Here is a 14180-nt window from a genome sequence, read left to right on the forward strand (position 1 = left end):
AGTTCGCTTCCCAGTTCGCTCGCCGGTACGCGAACCGGAAGCGAACCAAAAACAGTAAGTATAAGGGAAGGAAACAGACACTTATGTTAAAAGAAAGACAGCTATAGGGGAGTAAACTAGAGATACTATTACCCGTAATCCACTGCTGATGATGTCACATATTACATCATTCATGACATGCTCAGTGACATCATCAGCAGAGGATTGCGGGTTTTTTGGCAACGTGCCTTATCCACGGTTTAATAACGCTGCCTTTTGCTTTATATAAGTTTTCAAATTGTATGAAATATATACCAATAGGTCGTTATGAACCTTTAGGTAGTGCTTTTCTTCATGAGGTCTGGTCGCTTCCATACACATACAGATGTTTCAAAGATGATCAAGAAGTTTATCTGAATGGAGAGGAATGCACTGAGACGCCAGATCATTCACTAATGTGTAGGCACATACAGTTACACGGTTCATGCAACAAACACCGACCAAATATGGCTTGCGTGTTGCAAGGCACGCCAGTTCCTGCTATCATCCCCACGTTCAAGTTGTTGGAAAATGGTAGTTATTTGATGCTCAATAATGAAGATTGATCTGGGTTAATTAAAAGTATTCCTTTTATCGTAACAGTAAGTGAACGGGTTATTTGCTGCAGAAATGTTCTATTTCCTCCCACACATGAACATAGGGAGTTTTCAATCTTGCCACAAATACCAACCTTGGGAGCAGATTTCAACGGCATGGCAAGAATAAGAGCTCTTTTGTCTCAGAGAGAGGTGGCCTTGAGTTCGGCCCGTGAAACTTTCGTGCTTCACATAGCGAACACCCGTACAGAGGTGCAGACCCTTTTCAATTCAGATTTGCCTTTCCATTTCAGCAAGATGGTTCGGACTATCTCTAACGCATCCTCCACAAAGGCCCTGGCGCACTTTTTTAAAGTTGTTACCAGTGGTCTCGTGACTTCATTTGAGAAAATCTTTCGAGTCATCCCTACTTTCTTTCATTGTATTTTTTCCATTCTGCTTCGTGGATTGCCATTTTTACTTGCATTACCAGCGGACGCTCTTGTGCTTTTTTACATTTTTAAATATGGATGTCCCTCCTATGGAACCTCCCGCCCTGCAGCTGCTGACACTGTTCCGCAATCGCATGCTAGAATATTATGGCACAATGCCGTTGGCGATATTAAGCACGGCATATGGATTATCTTTTCGATTCTCCTACTTCACCTGTGTCCAGCCTGTATTTCACTGCCTGACCTGTGATTTTGATTGGGCCATTGATTTGTGTCTCTGCAGACCGGTTTCTCCTGACGTCGACTTTAATCAGCTGATGACTCCTATCATTACTCACGAGTTGGTTTGTCCTGGCGAAAGGATTATGGCTGTGGCATTGATGCATGGACTAATTGGTCCCTGGAATTTACTGGCGGCAACACAGTCTTTCTTGGAACAGAGCTTTCTTGAAAACCCACCGAGCTGTCCTCTGATGGTGATAGAGGATCCGGTGCTGGGAGAGCACGTATATTCTTTTCCGCTTTTAAATTGGATGGCTGAACTGTTTTCGGATGAAGACGGTGACTTCCTATTGGAGGCTGTTGCAGCTTATTTTGCATACACAGTTATGTCATAGACCTTTTTCATGTTTGATATGCTGAGTACTAGCATTTCATTGACAATTCATTGACTTATTTGTCAAGTTTTTATTATTTACCTTGCCTATTGGCTTAAGACTCGAAGTACTTGGTTGTTTTATTTTTCTTTAGCATTAAATTTTCCTAGTTTTTAATGCTTTACCTTGCGGACCGTCCACATATAAACTTGCAATCTGCTCTCATGAGATGGCACTTCTATTATCTTATTCAGTTCGTTTCCAGATCATGGGGAGGTGTCATCTACGTCCTGGATATCTTTACACCGTGTTAAGTTAGCATGGGCTCATTACCGGTTTAAACGCCATTTTTCCTTTTTTGCAACTTCTGCACACGACACTTAGTTGTTGCTTTAGCTTTCAACCTAGTAGTTCATCGTGGTTTACATGAGAATAATATGTTATTGCTCTACTATCTGCTTTGCTTGTTAAACTATATCTGTACTGCGAGTGCTAAAGTTTCAAGAACAACACGATACAGAATTGTTATGAGGTCTGATCTCCACGACTTCATACTCATAACATAAGTGCAACTTCTGCCAATTCTGGGCATGAGGCGGGTTTTATATTGCTTTGCCGAACACACATACACAACACTTGATGCGGTTCACATGAAGAGAGAGCTGGTGTATGCTGATGTGATTCCTTCAAATCTAAGACACTAAAGTATGGGCACGCCCTAAACCAACACAAAGAGACCTTCTTAGCAAATAATGTAATATGTGTATTAGGGAGGGTGAGATATAAGCAGCCGCGGGCCGTGGAGGGAGTTACGGTGAGGCAGGGAGGCGGGGAGGGGGAGAAGCAGGGTGGAGCCATAGGTGACGGAACAGCGGCACAGAATGACTAACACATCCCTGGTGATGCGCCAGTCATCATAAATCTATCCCTATGCTTCTTATCTTGTTAGAGATGAACCGCCATATGTATCATCAAAGTTTTTTGCATTTCCTAAATAGCGAACTTTAAGGAATAAATAGCGATTCTTTACCATTCCTAGTTTGCGATGAGCTATTTGCTAATTACAAATTACCCATTCATTTCCTTCATTTCCATAGGACGGTTGGACTCACTTTTAGCTCGAACGGCTGAATGGATTTGCACGAAACTTGGCAAAATTGTAGGGACTGGTAGCCCGATGTGCCTTTGCTATGTCTCAAGATATATGCTCCAGTGGTTTTTACGAAAATTAACTTTGAAAAATATATATTGGGCTACATTGGCCTATATATATGTTGGAACCCAAATGTAGCCCAATGTAGCCCAATGAAGCCCAATGAAGCCCAATGTAGCCCAATGTAGCCCAAAGATGGCCGCCAGAGACGAAAAAAAACAAATGTAGCCCAAATATCAGCCAGATGTAGCCCAACTATAGCCCAGTGACAGAATGACCAATCAGCGTCGCAAACCTCCGTTACGCGAAGCGGAGCGCTGTTACAGATATATATCTTTTTTTGAACGTTAATTTCTCAAAATCCACTGGAGCACATATATTGAGACCTAGCAAAGGCACATCGGGCTACCAGTCCCTAATATTTTACCAAGTTTCGTGCAAATCCATTCAGCCGTTCGATTATTATTATTTTATTTATTTTTTTGCCCCGCGGGGCCCTTTTAAAACCTCCACATCAAACCTAGGGGGTCAGCGAGGATCTACTATTCCCCCTTATGGTCATTTGCCCCTTCGCTTTCGCCTCCTCTTGTCTCTCGATCCTACCGAGAGACAAGATGGCGGCCGCTACGGACTGTTTGGAATGTTGACAGATGCCGGAGAACCAATCAGCTTCGCTTCACAAAGCTCCGTTGCGCGAAAAGTACGCGTCCTGGAGCGCTGCCCGGTCCGCTGTTACAGATATATATCTTTTTTTAAACGTTAATTTCTCAAAATCCACTGTAGCACATATATTGAGACCTACAAAAGGCACATCGGGCTACCAGTCCCTACAATTTTGCCAAGTTTCATGCAAATCCATTCAGCCGTTCGGGCTAAAAGTGAGGCCAACCGCCCTATGGAAAACTCAATGTTAAAAACACGTTTTGGGACCCCCCTTTTTTCTCGGCCCCCCCTTGACAACCCCCCCCCAAATTTTCAAGGGCTGCTCAGAAACAAAATGTGCCATTTTCCTGAAAATTTCAGCCAATTCCGTCCACAAACGCCAAAGTTATTAGACATAGAATTTTCAAAAATCCCATAGAGAAAAAATCCTAACTATATATACCTACTGGCGACCGCCAGTAGGTAATATATAAAAGCACAGAAGCCTTTACTTTGGTCCTCATTATACCTTTCCTCAGTATCAAGGTGCGCATGGAGTTTGAATAGTAAATACACACTTCATTAGAGTCAATGGCTGTGGTAGAGGTGAAGGGTGTGTGTAATACACACCATCCTAACTACCTTTCCCACCCCCCCCCTGTTCACACCCATTAATGAATGGAACCAAGCAATTTTACCGTTGCAGATGACGGCTACATCCTCATAGTGGTAACAGTTGTGTACGCCCCATCCATGGCTCCGGCACTCACGCAGTGCCGACTCTCTTCCTCTGCAGTCCACGTTGTCCAGTAGAATAAGTCCTCTGCCCTGTCCAAATGGTATGCCAGAGGGCACAGCTACAGCATGACCACAGCCCAGCTGCCGGCACACCACATTGGCGTCCACAATGTCCCAGTCATCATCGCACACTGTTCCCCATGTGCCTTTGTAGAGGACTTCCAGGCGCCCCTGGCACCGAGTCCGTCCATTCACTAGTCGCACATCTGTAAATAGGGTAAGGAAGGATACAAGAAAACGGAAAAGAAGGTCATGCAATGCACATGAAATGTAGTATTTCTACATGACTATCAAAGCTCGATTTTGTGTTGAAAGCATGCATGTCTGTTATGCTTGCTGCAATCTATTTAATGATGCACATTTTGTCTAATTCCCAAATAGCGATTGTCAGCAAAGCTGAATGGAAAACAAATGCACTGTGCTAATCCTGGCATGTTTTTCGTGCAAATCATTTTTTTTTTAAATGTATTTAAAGTTTTCAGTTCAGAAAAAAAGAGAAAATTGGGATGAGTTATTCCTTAGTAGTGCTTCTGATTCATATTTAAGAACAAGCACTGGCTAAGCCAATTAATAAGGCCTCCTTGTGAGGTAGGTAGGAAGGCTACATATATTTTTCATTGTAAACATATGCCACAAAAAGAAAAAGAACAAATACAAGAAATAATTATACTTTGGAAACGTGGTTGCCATATGTTTGCAATGCAATTTTCACATTAAAAACAAATTAACAATCGCATATAATTTTAACAGAACAGTGTGTATTCTGCCTAGCCAGCAGATATACTTAGTACAAGTATAGAAACTCTTACTGCACATAACAATAAAATATGATTTGTATTAGCCCAAAGAAAATGTACTAATCACAGTGGTGTAATAAAACTTGAGCCCCCCCGCCCGGCATATCACCTACCACTTTTGCAGAGGGGGCCCCCTGAACTTTGGTGCCCCCCGCACCGCCAGTGCTGCGGGGGGCTTACGTTACACCACTGACTAATTACTTGAATCATTATACCCTGAATTAGTAGTTTAAATGCACAGTGATGCCAAATAACTAAAAAGGGCAAAGAATGAAAAAAAAAAAAATTGGTAAAAATATTGGCTCACCAGCCCTGGCACTGAAGTGCACTTCCTTTTAGGGAGAGGTGCACAAGTCATCAAGCAAAATGCTGTCACTCACAGGACAAGACTGCTAATGATGGAAGTGGGTTGACCCATAATAGCAAAACTGTGCAGAGTGCGCACGCTCGTGCCTGTCTCAGTACAAGCCATTGGGCCCCTCCTGTGGCGTCAATTTACAGTTATGCCATGGCGCGCGCAAATACAGCAGCCTCAGTCTGCAAACTAATTTGAAAGAGGACGTGATGTCGACCCAACCACCCTAGAAATAGAAAGCGACGCTGCAGTGGCATGTTAACTGAATTATTCGACTCTGTATATTACAATATGTTACATTTTGTAATATACAGAGTTGAATTGTTCACCAGGCTCACAGCCTGTCAGGTGGACAACAGAAGCTGAAAATGCAAGACAATGCATTATAATGGAGTGATGCGGACCACCACATTAAAATGCGTAACGCCTCAAGCATGGTACTTGTCAGGGCTGCCCATTGCCCATACTGCATGTTGTAGTGGGCGGAAGGAAAATGTGAATGACAGCTGAACAGACCAGTGGATGAACAGGGTGTTGTAAATAAAAGATCTTCTGTAGCCAAGTGGTATATAAGTATGTTGTAGATTTATTCATAAGATAACAGCTTCGGGTAAGTCACTGGAAGATGTAAAGTCCAGGTGATGCCCCACCAGGAGCAGCCTCTCTCCTGCTCACCCTGCTCACTCCAACTGACACTCCAAGCCTCACCAGGCACCCATGCATTCCACGACATCATCAATCATCCAACGTTCCAGACATCTCCAGGCACACCAACACTCATTCTGGCTGAGCAGTAGGGAAGAGATACATAGGCAAGGGGAAAGGCAAACAGTAGATCATAACACATCCCCCTTCCTACGGAAACCAAAACACAATAAAAACAATTGAAAGTACATAAGGCAATCAAAATGGAGAATACATTAGATTGTAAAAGATGCATGAAAATACATTGAGCAAATGAATCAAGGACATATCAAATGAATGAAATGCAAGACAATTCATTAAGTCAACGAATTCACACACCTAGAATCAAGATGAAAGAGTTTCAAGAAAAGCATCAGGCTTAGACAATACTAGAATATTCAAGTCAAACATTTCAAAGGTAAAACCAGGGAAGCTTTGTAAGACTCATATCAAGGCATACACAGAGAAGCTTCAAGTCAAACATTTCAAAAGTAAAACCAGAGAAGCTTCATAAGAATGTGTCTTCTCTAACACAGTCCAAACAGGGAAAACCTTTCACCCACACAGGTGACAAACTCATCTAAAGGTACACACAGAGAAGCTTCATAAGAAGGTGTATTCTCCTAACGTAGCCCAATCAGGGAAAAACCCTTCACACACACAATCCTACAGTGCGGGAAACCGACACAATCATGTCAACAAATTACCACAAATGAGTGGTTGATAAACCAAAGGCTACAGGAAAACTAGAGCACAATCATGTCAACAAATAACCACAAATAAGTGGTTGATAAACCAAAGGCTACGGTAAAACAAGGGGTCAAATAGTGGGAGAGACCTTATACTCACACAGAGTATATTGACAACCACGCACACTAAGGTAACCAGGTGGGAGAGACCTTACACACACACACAGAGTATATTGACAACCATGCACACTAAGGTAACCAGGAACACTACACACTCACCTTCCCTTTTCCATTCAATAGCAGAAGCAAAGACATTACAAGGTACACACTCCCCCCCACCAAAACAGTGTAATTAAAGTCTTTCACTCCGGTGAGCGACCTCTCACCCGAAGTCCTCACCCAAATTGAAGTCCTTGTGAATGAGCTCCATGTAGCTGCAACACAATACAGTGAGTTCTTCCTCCCAGTTGATGTCTCATTGTAGAGGAAATAGAAATCAAAGATGTGCTCTGTCCATCAAAGCACCACACAACTGCAGGCCAGTGCTCTTCATGTGCTTGCATTTTCTGCCATCTTCAACTTGAGAAGCTCCACAATCCTGGTCATGACGGCGACGCCTCAACTGACTGAAACGTGGTTGGCCAAAATGTGTGGTTGGCGTGGTAGAGTTAATCTCTTATATAGGTTAATATTCCAAGTAAACAAGTTCTCTGATGGGAAAGTATAACATTTTCTTTTCTGCAGTACATGGGTATTTACCGGTGGCATTTCAACTCAGGAACTATGCTGGTCACCGGTACGGTAAAACAGGGGTTGCCTTTGTAAATACTGCATGCCCTTGGAGCACCGTTATGAGCATAAACACACCAAGGGCTCATGGGGAAAAACCGTGCCCACACTGTGGAAGGTTCACACCTGCCCCCACAAGGAATGTAGAAAAAGCGTGCTGTCAGAGTCCATGCACAGCAGAGGAACACAGAAGGGTGATCAAGCCTGCTGCATCTTTGTGAAGATTGTAGCTGGGAAATTCTGACTAACAAAACTGACAATGCACAGCAGGATGTGGTAAAACTCAGTCTTGGCACAGTTCTACTTAGGTTGCACACAGGCAGAGCAGATACTTCTGTTAAACAGGTTACAGGAAAGTCAAAAGAAAATCAAACGCTCTGGTCTGCAGGCTGTCCTGTTGACAAAGGACACTGGTGGGGCTTACCAGAGCGTAATTTGTTGTAATCCTTTTTCTTGGGAATTCTCTTACTTGGGATTCCAGTTCATGAGTTCCTGTGGTTAGTCAAATCCTTAGTTCCAGGGTAATCCTTCAGCAACACGAAGGTTCTTTTAAATCATCGCCAGTGTTGTAAATAAAAGATCTTCTGTAGCCAAGTGGTATATAAGTATGTTGTAGATTTATTCATAAGATAACAGCTTCGTGTAAGTCACTTGAAGATGTAAAGTCCAGGTGATGCCCCACCAGGAGCAGCCTCTCTCCTGCTCACCCTGCTCACTCCAACTGACACTCCAAGCCTCACCAGGCACCCATGCATTCCACAACATCATCAATCATCCAACGTTCCAGACATCTCCAAGCACACCAACACTCATTCTGGCTGAGCAGTAGGGAAGAGATACATAGGCAAGGGGAAAGGCAAACAGTAGATCATAACACAGGGCTCATCCAACTTCCATGTATTTCTTATTTATGATTTTTTTGCAACTCGGAGACTTATGACCTAGTTAATCTGTTTAGAATTGTGGAAAGTGGCAAGTATACACCAGAGTAACCCCCGCTGCTCTGCCCGTTGAAGTCTTACGCATGGTTGCCTGTCCGCCAGGGGCCATTAAGTCACAGTGATGGTTGTCCCACCCTATTAAATGCGGGGGAGATTGTCATACACTTTTTCTGCCTGTCTCTAATATGCGAGGCATGGCAGATATGGTCAGGAAAAGTATTAAATAGCTCCATAAGCAGGGAGAAAAATCCACGATGTTGTTCAGATAATACAAATTCGAACTTTAGAACTTTGTTTTTACTAAGCAAAAAAAATTGCAGAGCAAGCATTACCGCTCGGAAAACCTTCAGTGTTATAATGAGAGTGAGGTGTGGCAGCAGCTTCCATTACAGCAAAGAAATCCCAACCAGGCAAGGGCAGGTCTCACAAATAGGCAGACAGTCCTCCACCAGAGTGGCAAGGGTCAAGACCTCTGCACCATGTTTATTATTATTTTAGGGCTTCCGGGAAAGAACTAATTTGGTGCCCACTTATTTAAAGCAATTTTGAATTTAATACATATTTTCAGTTAATTCAAGACCTTGTGATTCCAAACAATACATTAAACTCTGAAATGGAGCCACCAAAAACAATATGAGGTTTTTACTGCCCGGCTCCAATATTTCGCCTTGAAGCAACAAAACGCATAATAAATTGTCTAACAAGCCTGTTTCTCCCACTATAGGAAACGTATGGTAAGGGTGACTAGGATGACATTAGTCGACCAGCACATAATATTAAAATATGACACGTGCATACAGTGCTTGAAATGGTTGCTTTAATTGCTGCATATGGTTTGACAAATAAGCCTCTAATTACATCTGGCAATCTTGCTGTAAAAGCGAAAAGCAAAGCACTGCTAAGAGAATTACCATTCCATCAAATTAAATTTGATAATTTTCTCCTTTTTACTTTGCCCTTGCTTCCTTTATCTCTTCTCAGAGAAGAAACAGAAATCAGAGACACAGATCAGGTAGAGAAATAGATGAGGTAGGAAGAGACGTACGGTAAAGCGAGAAGGGGAGGTTGCCAGAAGAAAGATACACAGAGGTAGAAAACGTAACAGAATGGTAGAGACAGGTAAAGAGATGAGTAAGATTTTAGAGTATGATAAGAGAGCTAGTGACAGTGAAAAAGAAATGCAGAGAGAGAAGTGGGGTACACTGTGGTGTGAGGTAATGAGAGGGGTTAGGTAGAAAAAGAAGCGAGTTTGATAGAAGTAGTGAGAAGTAGAGATAAACAGAGAAGTGAGCGATGCAAAGGCAGAGAAGGTGCCGAGACAGAGAGGGCAAACTGAGAAAAGGTATATAAAGATAGGTGAGGGTGTAGTGAAGGTAAAAGAAAGACTTTGAAGGCTAGAAATAGAGGAGAGGTATAGAGAGAAAATGGTGAAGTAGAGAGAAAGAGATGAGGCAGAGAAAGAGACGTCAGTTTGATACAGAGGTAGAGAGAGGGTGAGGTAAAGAGAGTGCTGCGGAAGAGACAGGCAGATTAGGTAGAGTGATATAAAGAGAGGTAGAAAGAGAGAAGAGGTACAGGTGGTGAGTTGAATCACAGAAGGAGGTATGGACAGAGAGATGAGAATGAGCAGGTAATGTTAAAAAAGTGGCAGACACAGAGAAAAAGAGATAGCAGATAGGAGCAAGGTAATGAGAAACAAGGTAGAGAGAGGGACAAGGAGGTTTGACTTGAGGTAGCGAAAGGATGCTAAGGTAAGATCACAGATTAGGTAGAGAGAAAGAGATAATGGTGGGGTGAAAAATGAGAGAGTGAAAGATGTAAGATATTGAGTACAACGTGGTAGAAAGAGATAAGAGGTGGAAAGGGCTGAGGTATACAGGGCAGAGAGAGGTGAGGTATTGACGAATGGGGAGAGATGAGGTAAAGAGAGAGGAGAGGTTGGACAGGTAAAATTGATGGAGGAGAGAGACAGGGAGGAGAGCTGGAAAGAGAACATTGTGTTGTATAGAGAGAGTTGGGGTAGAGGGGATGGTGAGGCACAGATGTAGATGCAGGCACTTAGAGTAGTAGAGAGAGGTGAGGATGTGAGACAGTGGAAGAGGGAGGTTAATTCAGAAAGAGAGGGAAAGTAAACACAGGAGAGGTACAGAGAGTTGAACCAGAGAGAGGGATAAGAATATAAAGATAGGTCAATATATAGGTAAAGAAAAAAGGGGGATTTGGAAGAGGTGAAATTAAGCAAGGTGCATGGCCAGATCAAAGAAACCAGTTTTTATGGATAACATTATTAAGGGTTTCAGACTGCCACAATCATTTGACCAGGGGGGTCTTGAAAGGTGGGGGCTCTAGGCAATTGGCAACTTTACCAATGCCTTAAATCGTCTGTGTTAAGGAGTGAAAACTGTGAAGTTATGTCAAGATTTCTTCGCGATTGGCCAAGGAAAGGGTGACTACTTCGACTAACAACAGTGCTAATAAGAGTACCCTGCACATAACAGTACAAGTGAAAGGTGTCACATGTCTTCTTAAGAGGGTTCCAGTTAGGAGGAAAAGGCCACAAAGAGCAAGCAACCTCCTTGGCAATCTTGTATCACTTGAATTAAGATGAGGATTTAGGCAGAAGGCAATAAGCATGGCATCCAACTTTACCAGCCAATATAAAAGAGTAACAAGCCTAGCAAGGACTTCCAGAAGAAAATCCAAAAGGAAACTGGGCCGAAAGGAGCAAAATCGGTGACAAAAGTAGCAGCAAGAGTAGAAGGGATGTAACAATAAAATAATAACTTGATAATGTCTTGTTTATATACTAATTCTAATAGTAGCTAACATCACAGAATAAAACTCAACTTCAGCTTCAACTGAGCACCACAGGCAGAAATGTCTGGACAGACCACCATTTTGAAATTACATTTCATAAGACTTGCCCAATGCAGGGCGTCAACTAATCACAAGACGAATAAACCATAGTTGGACATATTTCTTCCAATATATGCCTCAGCTACCACCATTTCCTGCTAATGCTCTACTCAAGACGCACAGCATCCCTTGAGATGACTGCAACCACAGAAATATTGGTGTGGTCCTGGCTGTGACGATTCTAGCCTCAAGCCAAGCATGAAGTTCAGAGATGTGATGCCTGACTCTACAATAAGCACAAGTTCAAGTTAGTCAAGTTAATTTTATTTGATTTAGTTCTCCACTGAGAACCACAAATATTCAGTACATAACATAACATTGTTAAACAATTTTGTTAAAAAGGAAGGTTTTTCATTCTAATACAAAGTTAAAATAGGTTTTAAAAATGTGTATAGATTGTAGCAGACAAACTCATTTGGAGGAGCTTTACATAGTATGATCAATTCCTTTACCGAGTTAATTCTACATTTTGTATAGATTGGTTGTAAAAATCTCTTCCTTGCCTTTACCACTTTCGCATTTGGGCAAATGAACAACAAATGTTCCAAGTCCTGCTCCCCACCATTACACAAATTACAGATAGTACTTGATTTTTCTTTTGGTAGCCACCTATACGTATAAGATTTTAAAGGAAGTATCCCAAATCGAAACAGCACAATTGATCTCCTGACCCCGTGCTTTAAATTAAAGTTAATATGCTGTTGTGTTTTCTTAAAAACTATAGTTTCTGTGAATTTCTTATATACAGACAATTTAATGCAGTATTGAGAATCTAGATCAAAGCTGAGTCTCGGGGTAAAATGTTTTAAAAAGAGCTTCAGCTGAGCAGGTGTCCACGATTGTAACAAATTAATATTGTCATTAGATAACTTAAAAGCAGTTAAAATATTCCTTGAAAATACAAAATTCGAAGATTCTCTTTCAAATGTTTCTGTTTTAAGAAGAGATCGAAGCGTTCCTTCTTCCGCATGGAGGAGATTATATGCCCATCTAATGATATTCGTAATTCCTCTGGCATAGGAACTGGTTAATGAGAACTCGAAGTGGAGAGCTTGTACCGGTACAGCTTGAGACAGCTTTGTTAGCTTCCGTAAGATCTTCCCTTCTTTTAGGTCCAGATGGTTCCACTGGCTTATTGGGATGTATTCGAGAGCATATGACAGCACTGCTGGAATCTTGGCGCTGTATACCTGAAGCAGAGAAGAAAAGTGTCTTTGACCAGTTGAAGCATATAAACGTGAAAGTGCCCCCACATGAACGTCAGATTTGTGAATCAGATTCTGAGTATGGGGCATGTTTTGTAGAGACTTTGTGAAGATTCGACCTAAATAGGTACATTCATTTGCCACTTCCAATGATTTTCCCCCTAAAGTCCAGTTGAATTTGGCACTCTGTTTCTTTCCTGAAAACGGTACCATTTTTGTTTTAGCGATATTCGGTATTAAATAGTTTTCCTCTGTGTAGTTGTGGAGTGCTTGGAGGCTTCTTTGCAGACGAAATGGTGTTAGAGCTAAAATGATTACATCGTCTGCATACATCATGGTATGAATTTTATGGAGGGCAATTTTAGGCGGAAAGTTGCATATCTGTTTAAAGCATTCAGACAGGTCGCTGAGATAAAGGGAAAACAATAGAGGAGCAAGAAGACATCCTTGCCTAAGGCCGTTTGGAGTCGGGATAGGGCTTGTGAGACCCTTTCCCCTCCCCATTTGAACCTGACACCAAGTCCAGGAATGTAATGATGTGTTTATATGAAGTAATTTATCCGGGATACCCATTTTGCTGAGTTTTCTCCAGAGTGTTTCTCTATCGACTGTCAAATGCGGTGGTAGAGTCAATAAAAGCAGCATAGACGACCTGGGATTTTATTGCCACATATTTGTCTAAGATGGTTTGTAGCACAGCAATATTTGTCTAAGATGTTTTGTAGCACGGCAATATTATCAAAGACCGAGTGTTTTGGTCTGAATCCAGCTTGATATAGGGGGATTAGACCTGATGAAAAAGCCCAGTCCTTAAGATGGTCTAATACTGCTGCTGTGAAGATTTTTCCTATTGCATCTAGAAGGGCTATCTGCCTGTAGTTGCCCGGATACAGCTATCTAGAAGGGCTATCTGCCTGTAGTTGCCCCGATACAGCCTTGAACCTTTTTTGTGTATGGGTATTACGATACTCCCCTTCCAAGATTTGGGGATTTCCCTGGTGGTAAAGATATGGTTAAAATGGGGAGATAACATCTTGGACCATGCTTTGGGATTGCATTGGAGGACCTTAATCGGGATTTGGTCAGGCCCCGTTGCTCCCGTCGTTCTTGCCTTTTTTATATATATCTCCATTGAGAAGGGACTTGGTGCTATGATATTTAAAGATTTCACTTCTGGGTTTCTAGCCAAATTATTAGGTATTTCTGGATTAGTATTTAGTTTATATAAATTGGCAAGGTATAAGTCCCATTCTGTCGGAGGCACCGGGATGGCTTGTAATGCATTTTTTTGCCTGTTTCTTTAGCAATTATGTTCCAGTAGGCGCGTGGGTTATTTTTTTTTGCAGCTATCTGCATATCTACCCAGTTTTTATCCTGGGTTATTCTCTTGATTTTTGCCTTTTCTCTCCTACGTTGGTTTTTCAGTTTGTTAATTCCTAGCTGTTTGGATGCTGAGTATTCTAGAAACTGCGATCTTATCAGTTTGTTTAATTGTTTTGTATTAGTAGCTAATTTTGGTTTGTCGTATTGATTCTTTATTGTACTCCATTGCTTTAATTTTTCCTGTAGTTTTTGTAATAACTTTTTGATAGCCATTTCAAAATTTATT

General features: G+C 41.9%; 1 protein-coding gene across 1 annotated transcript in view; it reads right to left on the reverse strand.

Annotated features, from left to right (window-relative positions):
• Positions 1-14180, reverse strand: part of SSC4D (scavenger receptor cysteine rich family member with 4 domains) — a 307544-nt gene that overhangs the window by 141582 nt on the left and 151782 nt on the right. The window contains exon 4 of the mRNA XM_078679653.1: positions 4096-4401. Within this exon, the coding sequence (XP_078535779.1) occupies positions 4096-4401 (306 nt within the window). The remainder of the gene's footprint in view (positions 1-4095; positions 4402-14180) is intronic.

Source organism: Lissotriton helveticus, chromosome 3_1 (genome assembly GCF_964261635.1).
Source record: "Lissotriton helveticus chromosome 3_1, aLisHel1.1, whole genome shotgun sequence".
Taxonomy (NCBI): Eukaryota; Metazoa; Chordata; class Amphibia; order Caudata; family Salamandridae; genus Lissotriton; species Lissotriton helveticus.